This window comes from Nyctereutes procyonoides, unplaced genomic scaffold (genome assembly GCF_905146905.1).
Source record: "Nyctereutes procyonoides isolate TBG_1078 unplaced genomic scaffold, NYPRO_anot_genome, whole genome shotgun sequence".
NCBI classification, from domain to species: domain Eukaryota; kingdom Metazoa; phylum Chordata; class Mammalia; order Carnivora; family Canidae; genus Nyctereutes; species Nyctereutes procyonoides.
In genome coordinates, this window is record NW_026575030.1 from 19,175,109 (window position 1) to 19,191,813 (window position 16,705).

At 49.5% G+C, this 16,705-nt stretch overlaps 1 protein-coding gene across 1 annotated transcript; it reads right to left on the reverse strand.

Moving 5' to 3' along the window:
- Positions 1–331: 331 nt before the first annotated feature.
- Positions 332–16,495, reverse strand: APOD (apolipoprotein D). Its single transcript, XM_055315779.1, has 5 exons — positions 16,353–16,495; positions 12,692–12,820; positions 6,605–6,726; positions 3,597–3,685; positions 332–809 (listed from the first exon to the last, which is right to left on the reverse strand). The coding sequence occupies exons 1-5, from the start codon at positions 16,392–16,394 to the stop codon at positions 574–576; spliced, it is 618 nt and encodes a 205-aa protein (XP_055171754.1). The 5' UTR covers positions 16,395–16,495; the 3' UTR covers positions 332–573.
- Positions 16,496–16,705: the final 210 nt, after the last annotated feature.

The following is a 16,705-nucleotide window of genomic DNA, read 5'->3' on the forward strand; positions in this document are numbered from 1 at the left end:
AGAGTGTTACCTGCCTATCTCTTATCTCATGGGACAAAATAAGTTGTGACAGCTGTCCGGTAACATCAAAGACCATGAAGGTGACTATAGTTAGTACCTTTTACAGTGTTTTCAAAAAACCCAAATGATTCCGCCTAAAGGAGTGCCCACTGCAGGACGGGGACACCTGGATTGGCCACCCACAAGAGGCCTTTGCCATCAGCTTTCCCCTTCCAGAAACAGAATTGCTACCTTCCAACTGAGCTGCCGCTTGGTTTCTTTCAACAGAAATGTTCAAGGATCTCCAAACATAAGCTTATAATTAAAACCCCACAATAATCAATTCAGAATCTACTGTGAGCACAGCAGGTCAGCAACAAGTTTATTATTAGATGGGCAGGGTAACAGGGTGGTGCATGGCTAAGTGTTTGGGCCAACTTTCCTTGACTCTCTCTCCATGGGCTTCTGCTGCCCAATTTCCCTTCGGTGTTTGCAACGGTTTGCCTTGGTTGGTCTGTCTTTATGGGGGGTGGAGGGGGGGAAGCAAAGCAAAAGAAGTAACGTGGAGTGAACGCGGGTTCCCCCTCGAGCCTCTCACAGCGACTCGGGGCAGTTCACCTGATCTGTGATAGTCATTTTCTCGATGTCAATGTCATTAGAGGTCAGGATATCTTTCAGATAGGTCACTGTTTCTGGAGGCAGATAAGGGTTTCTTCCCAAGATCCAAACATGATCCATGTGAAAAAGCCAGACGATTGTGGTGCAGGAGTACACGAGGGCGTAGTTCTCGTAGTCGGTGGCCAGGACCCAGTATGGAGCTGATGGCATCACTGAGAACCAGAGGAGGGACATTAAGCATTAAGAAGGACCAGGGCAAGAGGAACCTTCCTCTCCAGGACTCTGGAAGCCAGGGTCCTGGTTCTTCTTTATTAGTGGCTCTTAAATCTGGCTTCATGTGGGAATCCTATGGGAGCTTTGAAAAATCCTCGGCCACCTCCCTCCAGGCCTCCCCAGATTCTGATGTGGAGGTGGTTGGTACTCCTGAAGGCTCCCCCGTGATTCCCATGTGCAGCCAGAGCTCAGAGCCATCATTCTAGATCCTTCCTCCCTCCTTGGTAACAGGTCCGTCTGTAGGAGGCCGGGCTCTTAGCACGAGTACCAGTGGAGATGCCACTTAGCTAAGTAAAGTCAAGAACACGAGGTCAGAGGCCCCAGACTTTCCACTCAGTACTTCCCAGCTTCCTCTAGAATCTGCCTGGGGAAGGAATTAAGGGCTAATGTCCCTTTGTTTGCTTTCCTGTGTGACCTTCAAAAGTTCCCCTGTTCTTAAGAATATGGTCAATCAGATGGTAATAGGTTTACTCTTCCTCACAAAGGGCCTACAAAGATGCATTGATTGACATCTGAATAGTATCGAAAGCCCAGCCTTAAAGGGTCCTTAAGGAAAGAGAGGGAGGATTTACCTTCTCCATCTGAATCCAGAAACTATCCTCTGTGAACTTACTACCTCCGTGGCCAAGGTCCACAGTAAGGGAAACTCATAGCCCAACTTGATGGAGCCAAATGGGAGAAAGAAATGCGTGCTGACCTCATACGAACCAAAGATTTGGACACATATGCAGTTATGTGAGGTATGCTTTCCTGGGTTTCAAGCATCCCACCGCCTCCACTCAAAAATAATCCCTCTGATTGCCCAGCCAGACCAGATCTCAACACTTGTGAATGGCCATGAGAAGCCAGACAAAGGAGACGATGTGTAAGAGGTTAGAGCTTGGCTGGGTGTCAAGAATCCAACTGGTTGTCAGGATAACACCAGAGGCCTAGTCCAGATGCCCACCCAACACGGCCCCTCCTAGCTCTCACTTCTACCTGTCCATAAATATTTAAACAGAAGGACACTCAGAGGGCATGTGGACAGAAGCCTGTACGAGGCTGTAGGGCCCGTACCGAGCCCTGTTTCTGACTTCCCTTTCTAGCACTGTTGCTGCCTGCCTGCCGGGCTCACCCACGAGGGTCTGCTACCTGTGGATTTCCACTGTGTGTTCCCAGCTGGACTGAGCTCCGCGGCCCTGCGTCGTGTCGTATGTCCTCCCACCTCCTCTGGTGAGGGCATCATGCCCCACCTGCACACAGCCAGGCACTCACATGCGGTCTTCCTCCCACAGGGTCTAGCTCTCAAGATACATTTACCCAGACATTTCCTCTTAGCGAAGGAACCTTCTATGTCTCTGTATTAGAAAACCCCAACAGCCTCCTACTGCTTCTGGAAGGCTCTTCAGCCCATTAACATGGCTTTTGAGGCTCGGCCCAGTCTTGTCTCACATTCCATGTACCTGCCCCCATCTTCCGGCTCCTCTCTCGGGGCCTTTCCTTATGCCTTTCTTGCACTCAGGGCAGCCTTTCCTGTAAGTCTCACACATCCTGGAAGACCCAATGCAAATGTCTGGTCCCTTCCACTGAAATAAATCTCTTCCTCCTCTGCTTGCCCTGCCGGCAGCTCCTGCCTCTTCTAGCTCCTGTGGCAGCCTTCCTTTGGAAGGTTGTACATGTAATATTTGGCCTCCACTCCCATCCCCATCCCTTATGAGAGTTTAAAGTCCTACATTTTAGTCCCAAGTCTCCAGTGACTTGCCTACATCATCTAGCTTTTCTGCACTTTGACTTTCTTATTTATAAGAATAAACAAGAGAAACTGACACGTATAATGCCCCCCCACGGTTCATGGGGCACATGCCATGCCATTTATCTTTGCAACACTGGGCGCAGAAGTGAAGTTGGTTGCCCATGGTCACGTGTGTGGGAAGAACTATTTTCATCTCCCAGCATTCCTATTTTGGTCTATCAAATAAGAGCTTCTCCTCCTCTCCACTCCGGGGTCTTGCTGGGGGGTAGGAGGTGGTGATTCCTCTGCAGCTGTGACTTCAGTGTCCGCCACTTGGTGGGGAGAAGGACCCTCAAGCACTCCCAGCATTAGGAAGTCTCACGTTTCTGAGCTGGCTTCTTCAGTGTGTCTACATCAACAGGAAAGCCGGTGTTTGGTGCTTCCTCTGTTGCCTGTGTTCATTCCTCAGTTAGACCAAGGCTCAGAGGGCAAATGCCTGTGACTGGATATCCCTTGGGGAACCCCACGGTGTGGCGAGAAAGTGGCAAACAGAGCCAGAGCCAGGGCTCAAACTTACCTTCACTCTTGTCATCTCCTGCTTCCAAGCTTTTGCACCCATCACTTGTTATGCTAATAATACCACTACTAACTACTAATTTTTCAGGCTTCCCTTTCCTCTGGGAAACAAGACAGGACTGCGTCTCCTACTGCTCAGGCCCGATGTGCAGCAATCTGTGCTTCCTCTATAGAAACATGGTAGTTTTTATACTAAATTGCGGGGGCACTTGTCCGTATCCACACTGGGGTGTAAGCCCCCCTGGGACAGGAGCCAGCTCTGTCTTGTTGATCAGCACATCTCCCGTGCTCAGCATCGAGCTTGGCATGTAGTAGGTGCTCGACAAATAATTATGTATTAAGTCACTCAGATGTGACAGGAGTACTCCAGCCCAGAGCTGCAGCCTTCAGTTTGCATATCTCCTGTCCCTGAAACCTCCTGAGAGAAGTGAATACTTACACCAGAAAAACTTAACTCCCAGCTTGGCAGGCTCCGTAAGGTTGCCCTGGGTGGCTTCGCCTTCGATTTGATTCACGGTGCCATCAGCTCTGCAATGAGTTCAAACAAACCAAACAAAGAACCTTAACTCATTGGAAGCCACAAATTGATGAAAGGCAAGATCTGTGACACCAAGGACCAGGGGCTCAAGGCTGTGGTTTCTAGTCGGGAAGGTTCTGTCCCCTTTCCTTTGTCACCGTCTCTGAGACTCAAGCAGAGGAAGAAGGCCTAGGAGTGAGAGGAAGCGACGACTGAAATGCTCTAGGACTGGATCGTATATTAGGCCCCTGCGCTTTAGGACAGTTTTTTAAGTTTTGCAAGACCACTTCCTGCTCTCAGTCTCCAGAAGGAGGGAGTGAAAGACAAGGGGAAACCAACAGAAGAACCCAAAGCACTGAGAAGATTTGCCTCTTGAAAAATGAGACGGAGCCAAAGGAGAAAACAAGGTCTGATGTGATTACTGAGAGACTGGGGGTCGGCAAGCTCGCCCTGCTCCTGGGGTGTCAGTGACGTCACAGGACTCCGTGTGTCCCATAGAGGCCAGCGTTCGCCGAGCTCCGAGGCCCCTATCCGGCCCACGCAGCCCCTGCCTGAGTGCGGGCCACCTGCTGCAGGCCGCAGGCCGGGGAGGCGGGCAGTGGGGAGGCACTTGTGATGCTCAGAGGCACCGAATGGGGAGAAGTGCACGTCCTCCGGTGCCGCCTGACACTCGCGTTGGCAGGGCCATTTCTGTCTAGGGGTCTAGGACTGGTGGCCCTGGGTCGCATGAGGCACTTGTGCCCTTTTGCAGGGAGCTGGCTCCACTTCGGGGGAGCGCCCTGGACCCCTGGGCCTGGGCCAGAGGGCGAAGGCCCGGGCTACACCCGAGGTGGGCGAGGAGGGCGCTCCCGGGGCTCGGGGGCCTTCCTAGGAGGCTGACAGGGTGTGGGGGGTGTGGGGCCGCCTGTCGGGGCCCTTCCTAGGAGGCTGTCGGCCGCCTGTCCGTCCCTCGAGGGCAGCCCGAGGCGGGGCAGAGGAGGCCACAGGGAAGGGTGGGCAAGGGGAGGCGCTGCTGCAGGCCAGGCCCGAGGGGGACACGCAGGCCGCGCTGGGCCGCCCACGAGCCCGGCGGCAGCTGTCCCCACGGACGCCCTCCCTCGTCGGCTGTTTCGCCCGGAACAGTTCCAAGGCGCCATCTCTGATCCTAATAAACTCAGCATCGGTTCATGGAGAAAACGCGTCTGTGTGTGGAGCGGGTGACAGACGGGTTGTGCTTCCTCAGGGTTACCTGCAGCCAACGCCGCGTGTCGCCCGGCCCAGGCTCCCCAAGGCCGCGAAGGAGGGCCCCCCGGGGGTTGCCGGCTTACAGGGGGACACAGGTCTCATCGCCCTGACTCCCTGACCAGGGATGGGCCCAGCGTCAGGAAGCGGCCGATCAGGGCCGTGTCTGACCCTCGTCGCAGATTGGGACAACTCCTGGGGCGCAGCCTCGATGCGCCTGCACCGGGGCCTGGTCGCCCTGCCGGGGCTCTGAGATGAGCCGGTTTCTCTCTCTCCCGGCCGCTAAGATGCGACTTCGCTCCTGGGATTCCTGCAGGGCCAGGGGCCTCCCCGGGTCCGGCACAGGAAGCCTGGTGGGGACCAGGACGGCCCTCAAAGCCTCCCGGAACTGCAGGGCCTTCCAGGATGCGCCGTGCTGTTTCCTTGGAGCCGACACAGTTCCCAGATCCCGCAGGGGACAGGAGGGACGGCCCCTGGTCCCAGCCCTCTCTCCCAGCATCTGTTGTCTTCCATGTTCCCCTGCTCTCTGGGCTTGAACGTCAGCCTTGTTGCTTATAAGCGGTGCAGCCATCGGGCGAGTTCCCTTCCCTCCCTGTGCCTCTGTTTCTTCATCTAGAAAAGTAGCCTTGCTAAGAGTACCTGCCTCAGGGCCGGGAGGCGCATGCTCGTTTACATACACATCCACCCAGGTGCACGCGTGCACATACACGTACACTCACAGAATAGCGCCTTGCACGCAGGAAATGCTTAATATTTGCCACTATTGTTTACTGTTGCTCTTATCTTTTTTTTTAAGATTTTATTTATTTATTCATGAGAGACCCAGAGAGAGAGAGAGAGAGGCAGAGACCCAGGCAGAGGGAGAAGCAGGCTCTCTGCAGGGAGCCTAACCTGGGACTCGATCCCGGGACCCCGGGGTCACTCCCTGGGCTGAAGGCAGGTGCTTAACCACGTAGGCCCCAGGCGTCCCTGCTTCTATCTTTGTTGATGGAAGGTAGGTAGGAGCTCTTCCTGGGGCATTTTTAAAGTTTATGTTTGCTTTCTAAAGTATGAATTTTTCTATCAAATAGAAATCGGTTAGAAGCTCTCGGAAACAGAAAAGCATACTTCTAAAGGCTGTCCTGTTCACAAACCCTAGAGTGTGGCTATGTATTTGATTCTTGCTTAATGAGAACAGGCGTCTTCTAGTCCTCACGGCTGTCTGGAGATGGAATGAATTGCCATGAGCAACCAGTTCCTGGGAGGGTTCAAGCCGAGCTGGATGCCCTCTGTCAGTAGATGAGGTAGAAAGAGCTTGTCTCTTGGTTTGGAGATCAGATCAGATCAAAGTCTCACTTGCCCTTTGCTACCCGTGTGTCTGTTTTGCAAGGAGAGCAGGAACCCTGCAGTTTGGATTCCCTTTGAGTCCCCACTACCTTTTACAGGAGCACACACACAACAGGCCCAGAATAAGTGTAAGTGCTCGCCGGGAACACACAATACAGTAAGTACACAATACAGTAAGATGCCCAGCAAGAGGTCTTGCAAATAAGCGAGTGGCCTCTAGTCCCCACCATCCTGCCTGCCAAAAGCCTTCATCTCAGGACCTGCTGCGAGCAGTCAGTGCAGACGCAGCCACATCTGCCTCCCCGCTGAGCTAGGCCGCAAGGACACCCAGTCACCTGGGGACAGCTCTCTGCAGGCTGGCTCCGGGACGTGCAGCCACTCACCTCAACTCCTGGTTTATCACTTTGATGTTTCCGTTTTCCATTAGCGAATAGTTGGCTTGGATGCAACTTCCCTTCTCAAAGCTCACTGGGATCTTCTCAATTTCGTACCATCGTCCAAGATACTGCAGAGATAACAATAAGCAGAGAAAACCCTGTGGCTCTCTGGGGACCTGCTAACTCTTCCCTATTGTCGTCTTTTAGAGCAGAGCCCTTTCCTGGGGAAACCACGCAAAAAGGGCTGCACTGTTCCCGACAGCAACTGAACAAGATATTGATTCAAATGAGAGTAAGTGAGTCGGATTTGCAGGCATTGGTCGAATGCCACATTTTATTCCTAAGTGACCTTTATTTAGATGTGATGTCAGTGGGCCCTCCAGCCAAAATCTATGTGAAATTTTAGGCTCTGTAAAGGAGAGGGAGAGGTCCAGATGATGTAAGGTTCCATCTCAAATATTTTGTGATTCTATGAGGCATCTTTGAATTGTGTGCAAAGCCAGATATGGTCACTCTGGGGAACTGGGACTCCAGAGTTGGTTGATTCTCATCATAAGACCCCGGACAGGGAGTTGGTCGCAAAGGCTTTTAGCAAGTGATCAGGATTCAGAAGATTGATATCATTCTTTCACTGGGGACTTGGTCTCCGTTCATAGCTTCGTGTACAGAGTCAACATTAAAGGAAGTGTGCAATGGTGTGGGTGACGGTGAGAGAGACAAGTACTTTCATGCTTCCATGCACTGCCTTGCGTGGAGACTGCTCCAATTTACAACCTGCATGGGGGGCAATCTGACAATATCTAGCAAAGAAAATACATCTAGTGCATTTATGAGGTTATTTGATGCAGTGCTGTTTGTAAGAACAAAAGACAGGAAATGAGAGTCTAAGTGAGCGTTCGTAGCGGACTGGGTACATAAATGTGTATGGCACAACCATACAACCGAATGTTATATAGCCTCCTTTAAAGGAGTCATGCAACTATATCCAAGATGCATTCAATGGAAAAAAAGAGCTGGTTGAAAAATAAGAGTATATGGAAAATGGGGGGGAAAGGTTATTATGTTCATTTTCTATTGCTGCTATAACAAATTCCACAAGCTTAGAACACAAATTTATGGTCTCATGGGTCTGTACATCAAGTGAGCTTGATTAAAATCAAGGTGTTGGCAGGACTGTGTTCCTTTCTAGGGGGTTCAGGGGACGCTGTCTTCTTGCCCTGTCCACATTTTAGAGGCCACTCACATTCTTTGGCTGGTTGAACCCCTTCCTCCATCTTCAGAGCCAGCAAAAGCGGGTGAAATGCTTCTCACATCGCATCTCTCTTTCTCTTGTTCCATCATCACACCTCTCTGACCACAGCTGGGGAAAGTTCTCTGCTTTCAATAATTAGACTGAGCCCACTGGGTAATCCATGCTCTCTGGCCATCTCCAAGTCTATAACTTTAATCACATCAGCAGAATCCTCCTTTTCGTGGAAAGTAGCATATTCGCAGGTTCCAGGGATCAGGGTGTGGACATCATTCTGCCTACTGCACTTATGTGTGTATTTGTGTACGTATACACTATCTCCCAAATGATACACAATAAACTGTTTTTAACTGGTTGCTCCTAGGGAGGGACACTGAGGTAGGAGGGAACCAGGGGTAGGTTCAATGACCAAGAAGTTGTCATTGAACGTTCTTTGGCACCTTTAGAATTCAGACCCATGTGAATATATTTACTTAGTCAATATATTAATTGAAAGCATTTTAGAAATTTAAAAATCTATTACTCAAAAAGTCAGAATTTGAACTGAGAGTGTACTGCAAACAGGTGGCAGTATTGCTTCAGTCACGTGGCTCTTTGCTCAAACCTATACCCTTGTTTACCACCTAAATTTTCCACTCATTTATTAAAGCACATCCTTCAATTAAAACCACTGAAATGAACACTCATTTAAAGCACCACCAAAAAATAAGGTTAAAGGTCAATTGGTTTCATAGGCATTCTCAAAAAAAAAAAAAAAGCTCCAATGTACACAGAGCATTTAAAATAGTTCTATTATTGTTAAGGTGACTTTAGTGCTCCATAATTAAAAGTGAGGAAGTGGATTTTCCAGAAAAGAAGAAACTCAGAGGTGGAAGATTGTTTTTTTATGTCATGTTCCCTTATAATTTCATAATATTTTTGTGAAAGCCCTTTCATGTTTTTGGGTCTCAGTTTCTCTGCCCATATAAGGAGAATGCAAGGAATCCCCTAGGGGCGCCTTGGTGGCTCACTGGTTTGGGCTTCTGACTCTTGATTTTGGGTTGGGTCATGATCTCAGGGTCGTGGAGCTCACTTGGGATTCTCTCTCTCTCTCTCCCTCTGCCCCTCCCCGTTTGTGTACACTCACTCTCTCTCTTAAAATAGAGAGAGAGAGAGAGAGAGAGAGAGAGAGAGAGAGAGAGAAAGAAGAAAAGAAAAGAAAGAAAAAGAATCCTGGAAAGGAAATAGTAAAATGATCTCTATTTGCAGACAACAGGATTTTATGATAGAAAATCCTAAGGAGGGATCCCTGGGTGGCGCAGCGGTTTAGCGCCTGCCTTTGGCCCGGGGCGCGATCCTGGAGACCCGGGATCGAATCCCATGTCAGGCTCCCGGTGCATGGAGCCTGCTTCTCCCTCTGCCTGTGTCTCTGCCTCTCTGTCTCTCTCTGTGACTATCAGAAAAAAATAAAAAAAAATAAATAAAAAAAAAGAAAATCCTAAGGAATCTACACACACAAAAACTATTAGAACTAATAAATAAAATCAGCAAGGTTAAGGGATACAAGATCAATATACAGAAATCAAATGAGTTTCTACACTTACAGTGAAAACTCTGTAAATTAAATTATGAAAATTCAATTGACAATAGCATCAAAAGAATAAAATACTTATGAATAAACCGAACCAAAGAAACAACAGAACTTATACTCTGGAAAGTACAAAACGTTGTTGAAAGAAATTAAAGAAGACCTAAGTAAATGGAAAGATAACCTATGTTCATGAATTGGAAGCCTTAAAATTCTTTTTTTTTAAGATTTATTTATTTTATTTATGATAGACGTAGAGAGAGAGAGAGAGAGGCCGAGACACAGGAGGAGGGAGAAGCGGGCTCCATGCCAGGAGCCCGACGTGGGACTCGATCCTGGGACTCCAGGATTGTGCCCTGGGTCAAAGACATGCACCAAACCGCTGAGCCACCCAGGGATCCCCAAGTCTTAAAATTCTTAAGATGACAATATTCTCCAGATTGATCTAGATTCAGTGAAGTCTTTATTTAAAACAACAACAACAAAAATAAATAAAAAATAAAACAACAACAACAACAAAAACCCAACTCTGCTTCATTGTAGAAATTGACAAATGGATCCTAAAACCCATATGGAAACGCAAAGGACCCCGAATAGCCAGGACAAAGTTGAAGGCCTCATATTTTCTAATTTCAAAACTCACTCTAAAGCTATTGTAATCGGGATCCCTGGGTGGCGCAGCGGTTTGGCGCCTGCCTTTGGCCCAGGGCGCGATCCTGGAGACCCAGGATCGAATCCCACGTCGGGCTCCCGGTGCATGGAGCCTGCTTCTCCCTCTGCCTGTGTCTCTGACTCTCTCTCTCTCTCTGTGTGTGTGTGTAACTATCATAAATAAATTAAAAAAATTTAAAGCTATTGTAATCAATACTATATAGGGCTGGCATAAGGACAGACATATAGAACAACAGAATAGAATTGAGAGTCCAAAATAAACTCTTACATATATGGCCAATTGATTTTCAGCAAGGATGCCAAGACTATTTGGTTGGGGAAAGAACAGTCTTCTCAACAAATAGCTCTGGGACAATTGAATATTTATTAGCAAAATAGTAAAGTTGGACTTCTATATCACATTATATACAAAGTTTAACTTAAAATTGATGACAAACTTTAAAACTATAAATCTCTTATAAGAAAATATGGAAATAAATCTTCGTAACCTTGCATTAGGCAATGATTTATTTATTTTTATTTAATTTTTAAAGATTTTTAAATATTATTTGAGAGAGTGTGTGAGAGAGAGTGAGATCATGAGGGTGAATGGGTAGGGGGAGAGCATACTCTCCACTGAACAAGGGGCCTGACTCAGGATTTGATCCCAGGACTCTGGGATCATGACCTGAGCCAAAGGCAAACGCTAACTGACTGAGCCACCCAGGTACCCAGGCAATGATTTTCTAGATATCAAAAGCACAAGCAACAAAAAGAAAGATAAATTGGATCTCATTACTGTTAAAAACCTTTATGCTGTCAATAAAGTGAAAAGACAATAAAGTGAAAAGACAATTCCTGGGGGGAAATATTTGCAGATCATGTTTCTGAAGAGACTTGTGTCCAAAACATATAAAGAACTCTCAGAGCTTGGGGCACCTGGGTGGCTCAGCAGTTGAGCGCCTGCCTTCAGCTCAGGGCCTGATCTTGGTCCTGGGATTAAGTCCCGCAGCATCGGGCTCCCTGCAGGGAGCCTGCTTCTCCCTCTGCCTGTGTCTCTGCCTCTCTCTCTCTCTCTTTGTCTCATGAATAAATAAATAAAATCTTTAAAAATAAAATAAAACAAAATAGATTGTGGTGATGGTTTCATAACTCTGCGATTATACAAAAAACCCAATGAAAGTGAACGTTGAGCAGGTGAACTATATGGCTTATATTCCAATAAAACTTTTTTTTTAGACATCCTGCCTTACTCCTCAGAGGACTTTTGTAAATATAGATCAATTATCATTTTTGAAGTGTCTTGGGATTTTTACCCCCACATTGAAATATAATTCAAGTTCCCGATTTTTTTCGGGAAAGACTCCGTGCCTTAGCAGGATTACCTGAATAAAGGGACGGGCCCATCATAGTTCCAGAGTAAGGCAAGGTGGACTGTGCTGTGTGTCTCCTTTCTTCCCTCCCCAGGGTGACTGTTGACAGTGCTCCTTCCCCACAGCCCTCAGGCTCTGAGCTGTCCTCCCTCACTCCTGTATCTAATCCATCCCCGAAGGGTCCCAACACTCATTCACACTGAGGAGTGGGTGACTGATAACTTTAATATTACTCATGACGAGTCCTGCCCATTACAAAAGATCCAAACATTCTATGAAGGAGAAAATGTCTTAAGAGGGAGATTCTAAGGGTGCCTGGGGGGCTCAGGGGTGGAGCGCCTGCCTTGGGCCCAAAGCGTGACCCCGGGGTCCGGAATTGAGTCTTGCATTGGGCTCCCCACATGGAGCCTGCTTCTCCCTCTGCCTGTGTCTCTGCCTCTCTCTCTCTGTGTCTCTCATGAATAAATAAATAAGATCTTTAAAATACGCCCCCCCAAAAAAGAGGGAGCCCCTGGGCGTGAGTCCTGAGCGGTGGAAGTGCTTCCCCTGGGCCGGTTGACTCTGCTGTTCCCTGTACCTGTGCATGTACTGGCAGCAAGGCTGGGCCTGAGCCCAGGAAGGACCGCATGTGCGGGGTCTGGTCATGCGCATGTTTTCCGAGCAGGTGCCTAGTAAGTGTCTTGGGGGAGGCCTGGCCCCTTCCAGGACCTGCGTGAGCAATTCGTGGGCGTCCTGCACCTGGGGAAGGCAGTTCTGGGTCCCACTGTGCATGCACTGGCTGGGAGGCCTGGGTGGGTCGCGAGCTCTCCGAGGCTCAGCTGCTTGGGGCACAGAAGGCGGGAGCAGCCCCAGCGGCCCCCCCCCCCCCCCCGCCTGCCTCGGCCTCCGGGGACAGCCCCCCACCCCCCCGCCGCCCGCACCGCGACCTCGGCCTGAGGCTTTGCAGGACCCGCGGGGAAGCCAGGGCCGCTCCCCTGGCACCGGGCCCAATCCGGGGCGCCGCGCACATCCTCGGTGGCCCGCGGGGGGCCTGTGGTCCGCAGGGGACGCAGCACCTGTGCTGCCCCGGGCTTGGCTGTTTCGCAGGTGCGCACGGTGCCTCCCGGGGAGCCCGCCCCAAGCCCTGCGCTCCCGTCGGGGGGTCCCGGCAGGATGCGGAGCTGCAGGGGAGCGGAGCGGAGCCCCGGGGGGGAGGTCCCGGGGGATGCGGACCCGCAGCGGAGCCGGAGCCCCGGCCCCGCGGCCCGCCGTACCTTGTGCACATCGAAGTTCTCCTGCACCGGCGGCGTCGGGCATCTCCCCAGGTGGAAGGCCTGTCCGTCCGCGGCGGGGAAGAGGCCGGCCAGCGCGGGGAGCAGCAGCAGCGCCGTCAGCATCCTTGGCTGTGGGGGACCTGGGTCAGGGGACCCTCCGCAGGGCCGCGGGTCTCCATCCCCAGGGCGCCGCCCCCCCCCCCCCGCCCCGGCCCCCGTCCTCCGACCCCGGGGAGCCGGCTGGGCTGCAGCTCCTGGGCCTGCTGGCCCCGCTGCCTCCGGCCCTGCGCTGCTCGGGCGGGCGCCCTGGAACCCTGCGGGGTTACGCGCAGGTGCAGGGGGGCGCGGCGGGCCAGGCGGAGGCCAGCGGGGTCCGCGGAGCCAGGGAGGCGGTGGAGGTGAAGGTGCGCGATGTGCGGGGCCTCAGGAGCCTCCCAAGGGGGCCGCCCCCCCACCCAGGCCCCAACAGGCCAAGTGCGGGGACCGCCCCCCCCCCCCCCCGGGCCCCAGCTGGTCTGAGGCTGCTTTGTCCCACACTCAGCAGAACCGAACCGTGTCCACTTTACGCTCCTGTTTCCCGTCTATTAACTGCAAATGATGATCATTCCGACCTCACGAAGTTTTACAAGAATTAAATGAGATGCTATGGAGAGAGCACTTAGGACTGTGTCCCACACAGGCAAAGGGCTTCAGGAATGCTAGTTACATGTTACCATGAAAAGCGGAAACAGCGAATTATTTCCTGAATTTCGTTTTGGCCTTCTGTTGGGGATATTTTTTCATAGACATGCATTTATTTTATTTATTTATTATTTATTTATTTATTTAGTCCCTGCACAGACGGGGACACAGATGTGCATTCCACTAGAGGAGGACCAGGAGCTGGCGGCAGGCATTCCAGCCCAAGCACCCCTCCCTGCCTCTTGCCCTGACTGTTCTCTCCCTTGGGACTCCTTGCCTGTAGCTGCACAGGAGCTATTTCCAGCTCTCCGCCTTTCTCCCTCTCAATGAAGAGGACTGAATCAATGCAAGCAAAATGTTCTCAGATCTGAGCATTTAAAAGGATGTGTCATAACACGAATAACTATAACCACTTTATTATGGTTAAACCTCCAAATAACCTTTAATAATCAATAGCTTTTCTTCTGGAGGTTTCTTTGCCCCGTTTTCAAAGGAACAGTTACATAATGAGCAAAGCTGCCAGCTGGGGGCGGGGATGGGGGGCGGCAGGGTGGTTGCTGAGCCTCCCTTGAGCAAGCCAAGTCTATGGTGGGACCCTGCCTTCCGAGAGTCCATTCCCCATCAGCTCCTACCACCACATACACAACACCTGTCCTTTAACCTTATGGGAGATGATGGATTCGCCTGAACTTAGAAAACTTCACACATTTCTGAGGAATTCTTAGAACCATGGAGCTTTACTCTTTGCCTTCTGTAGGCTCCAAGCTCAGTGCCTTGCCCAGAAGATCCAACCTCAGAGGATGGTCACACATTACGTACGTTCTACAGGACTCCCCAAACTGGCAGGGATTGAGGGGTCCTTTACCCAAACCCCGAGCCCGCAGGTGTACGGATGGCAGCTGAGTACCAGAAGAGGCAGAGAGCCGGGACTCGGGTGCCATCGCCAGCTGTCCGTCCTGCAGCGACTGTGAGCCATGCTTCCTTCTGTACCCCACCTTTGGTGGCTTTCGATAAACACCTCCCTCCGTAACCTGGTGAGTCTCATCTCACCAGTGACAGTTACAGCAAAAGTCAGTTCCATGTCTTCCTCTGACAAATATCTTATTAGAAAATGTTCTATTGTGGGCTGAAACCTGTGCTTTAGCTCCGTAGGAGGATTTCATAGCAAGGCTAATTCTTGCTCGCATCTCTTCCAAAGATGCCTCTTTATTGAAGTAGTTTCATTCCTATGGTTAAAACTTTTTGTGAGAGAGAGGGTTGATGGCATCCCTAATTTCTTTTCCAGGCCCCTTCTGTGCCGGTTCACCCCACACTTAGTGAGCATCTGCGGAAGGTGAGGCAGGAGGGAAAGGACTCGGGAGACCAGGTGAGCAAAGTAAAGCCATTTCAGTTTTAGGCTGTTTAACCTAAGGGTCGGCAGGTCATAAAAAGAATTACAAGATCTGACTCACGGAAGACCGTGAGACCCCACTCTCTCGGGCAGTAAAGCCACAGAGGTCAGACATTCTTAAAATTGCTCCCTGTGGGTAATTTCACGGTCCTAAAACAATGGAATAACCAACCCCACCCCCCACCCCCACCCCCGTAGTAAATGATAAAGCCAACGTTAACAAGTAAGCCCCTCCTTATATGGTTAGCTAATTAAAAAAAAAAACTTATAAAACCCTTTATTAGAGGCGAAGTGGTGTCTTCTTCCTCAACTGGGAGGGGAGATCTCTAAATGGCTTGCTCTTGAATGCTTTCCTATACAAAGCCGAGAACCCTCCCTCTGGGGCCTCAGCTCCATCCGACATCAAAGGTAAATGACATTATTAAAGTACACTTGTGAACTCGGGTATGTGTGACCTATATTTTTGCATCATCTTCTAATACTAATGGCAAGATTGCCTTAATGAGGGGAGTTTACATATTTTAAACATAAATATAATTTAGGTGCTATTTTAACTGAATATTAAGTTATTTAATAATAATTCTACTAAAGTTAAGGTGCATCCACCTTGGGCCAGCACTGACTCTCTGAACCAGTACTCAGGCTCATTGAACTTCTCCACGGAGAAGCCCTGGCCTCAGTATTTAAATGTGCCACACACTGAATCGCCACAATGCCCTATATCTGGAAGGATCCTACATTGACGTTCTCTGTACTCAGTGGTGTTAACGTGCCCAGGCTATTTCCTGCTAGCTCTGCAGCCAGAACTTATGCCAGGTCTCCTGGGAGCCTGTTCTCTTAATACCTGCATCTTAGTGAGGACACAGTACTCGATTTCAAAGAGCAGCAGATCATTAAGTACTAGATTTTTAGATTTCACGTGATAAAACAAAACACATTTCCACAAGTAAATGGGTCTGATAAAAACCCATTTCACTATTGGATCTAAGAAGAAAACATGTCACTTGACGGGATGAGCACTGGGTGTTATTCTGTATGTTGGTAAATTGAACACCAATAAAAAATAAATTTATTATTTAAAAAAAAGAAGAAAACATGTCTTTTGAAGAAAATATTTTGGGGTCATATTGTTAAACGCATTTTCTATTCACAGGATGAACTCCAGTTCACTTTTCAGTTACTTTTTACTGTAATTCCCAGTTGGATGACCACTCCCTGAGACTTCATCCAGCACAGCATCGGCATAGGGAACCTTTTCTTATTGTTTCTGTAGCACAAAAGAGGTTGCATAGGGCAAGCGGAAGACTTTGAGGTGAGTCAACATTGGGCTGGCACCCCAGGCCTGGCGTCTGGCGGTGGTCTTCCCTTAGACTTATGGCTTGGGATAGCTGACTGTCAATGTCATCACTGAAAAAGGCACTACTAGTGTCTACTCTGTAAGGGTGTTTGAGAAAAAAATGAGACCAAAATTGCAAAGCAGCTGGCACGAACCCTCCACCGTGTTAGTCACTATTTTTAGCTGAACAGTCAAGCCTGTCTCTATTTGAAGCATCATTCGTCATAAATGAAAATGAAAACCCTAGTACCCACCTTTTTTGTCAAGATGAAGGCAGTTTCCACATGCAAACTCATCCAAACGAGGATGCCTTCTTTTGTTGACTGGCTTTTCCCAAGCTTCTTTATAAGCTTCGTGGGGTCATTGATGTTTAATTTTAATGCATGCCACACCCCCTCCAGTTCAGGAAGGCTGGCCTAAAAGCTTAGCTCTGTACCAAACACAAAGATGGGATGTTTTGTCCATCTCCCTCCCTCCCCCAATTTCCTTCACAGCTGCTCCCTGAAAAAGAAACAATGAGAGACTGTGTGTGTGAGATAGAGGGAAAGACAAAGTGCGTTTCATTCAAAACATCTTTTTTGCTGCGTGGATTTTCCAATTTAATTTT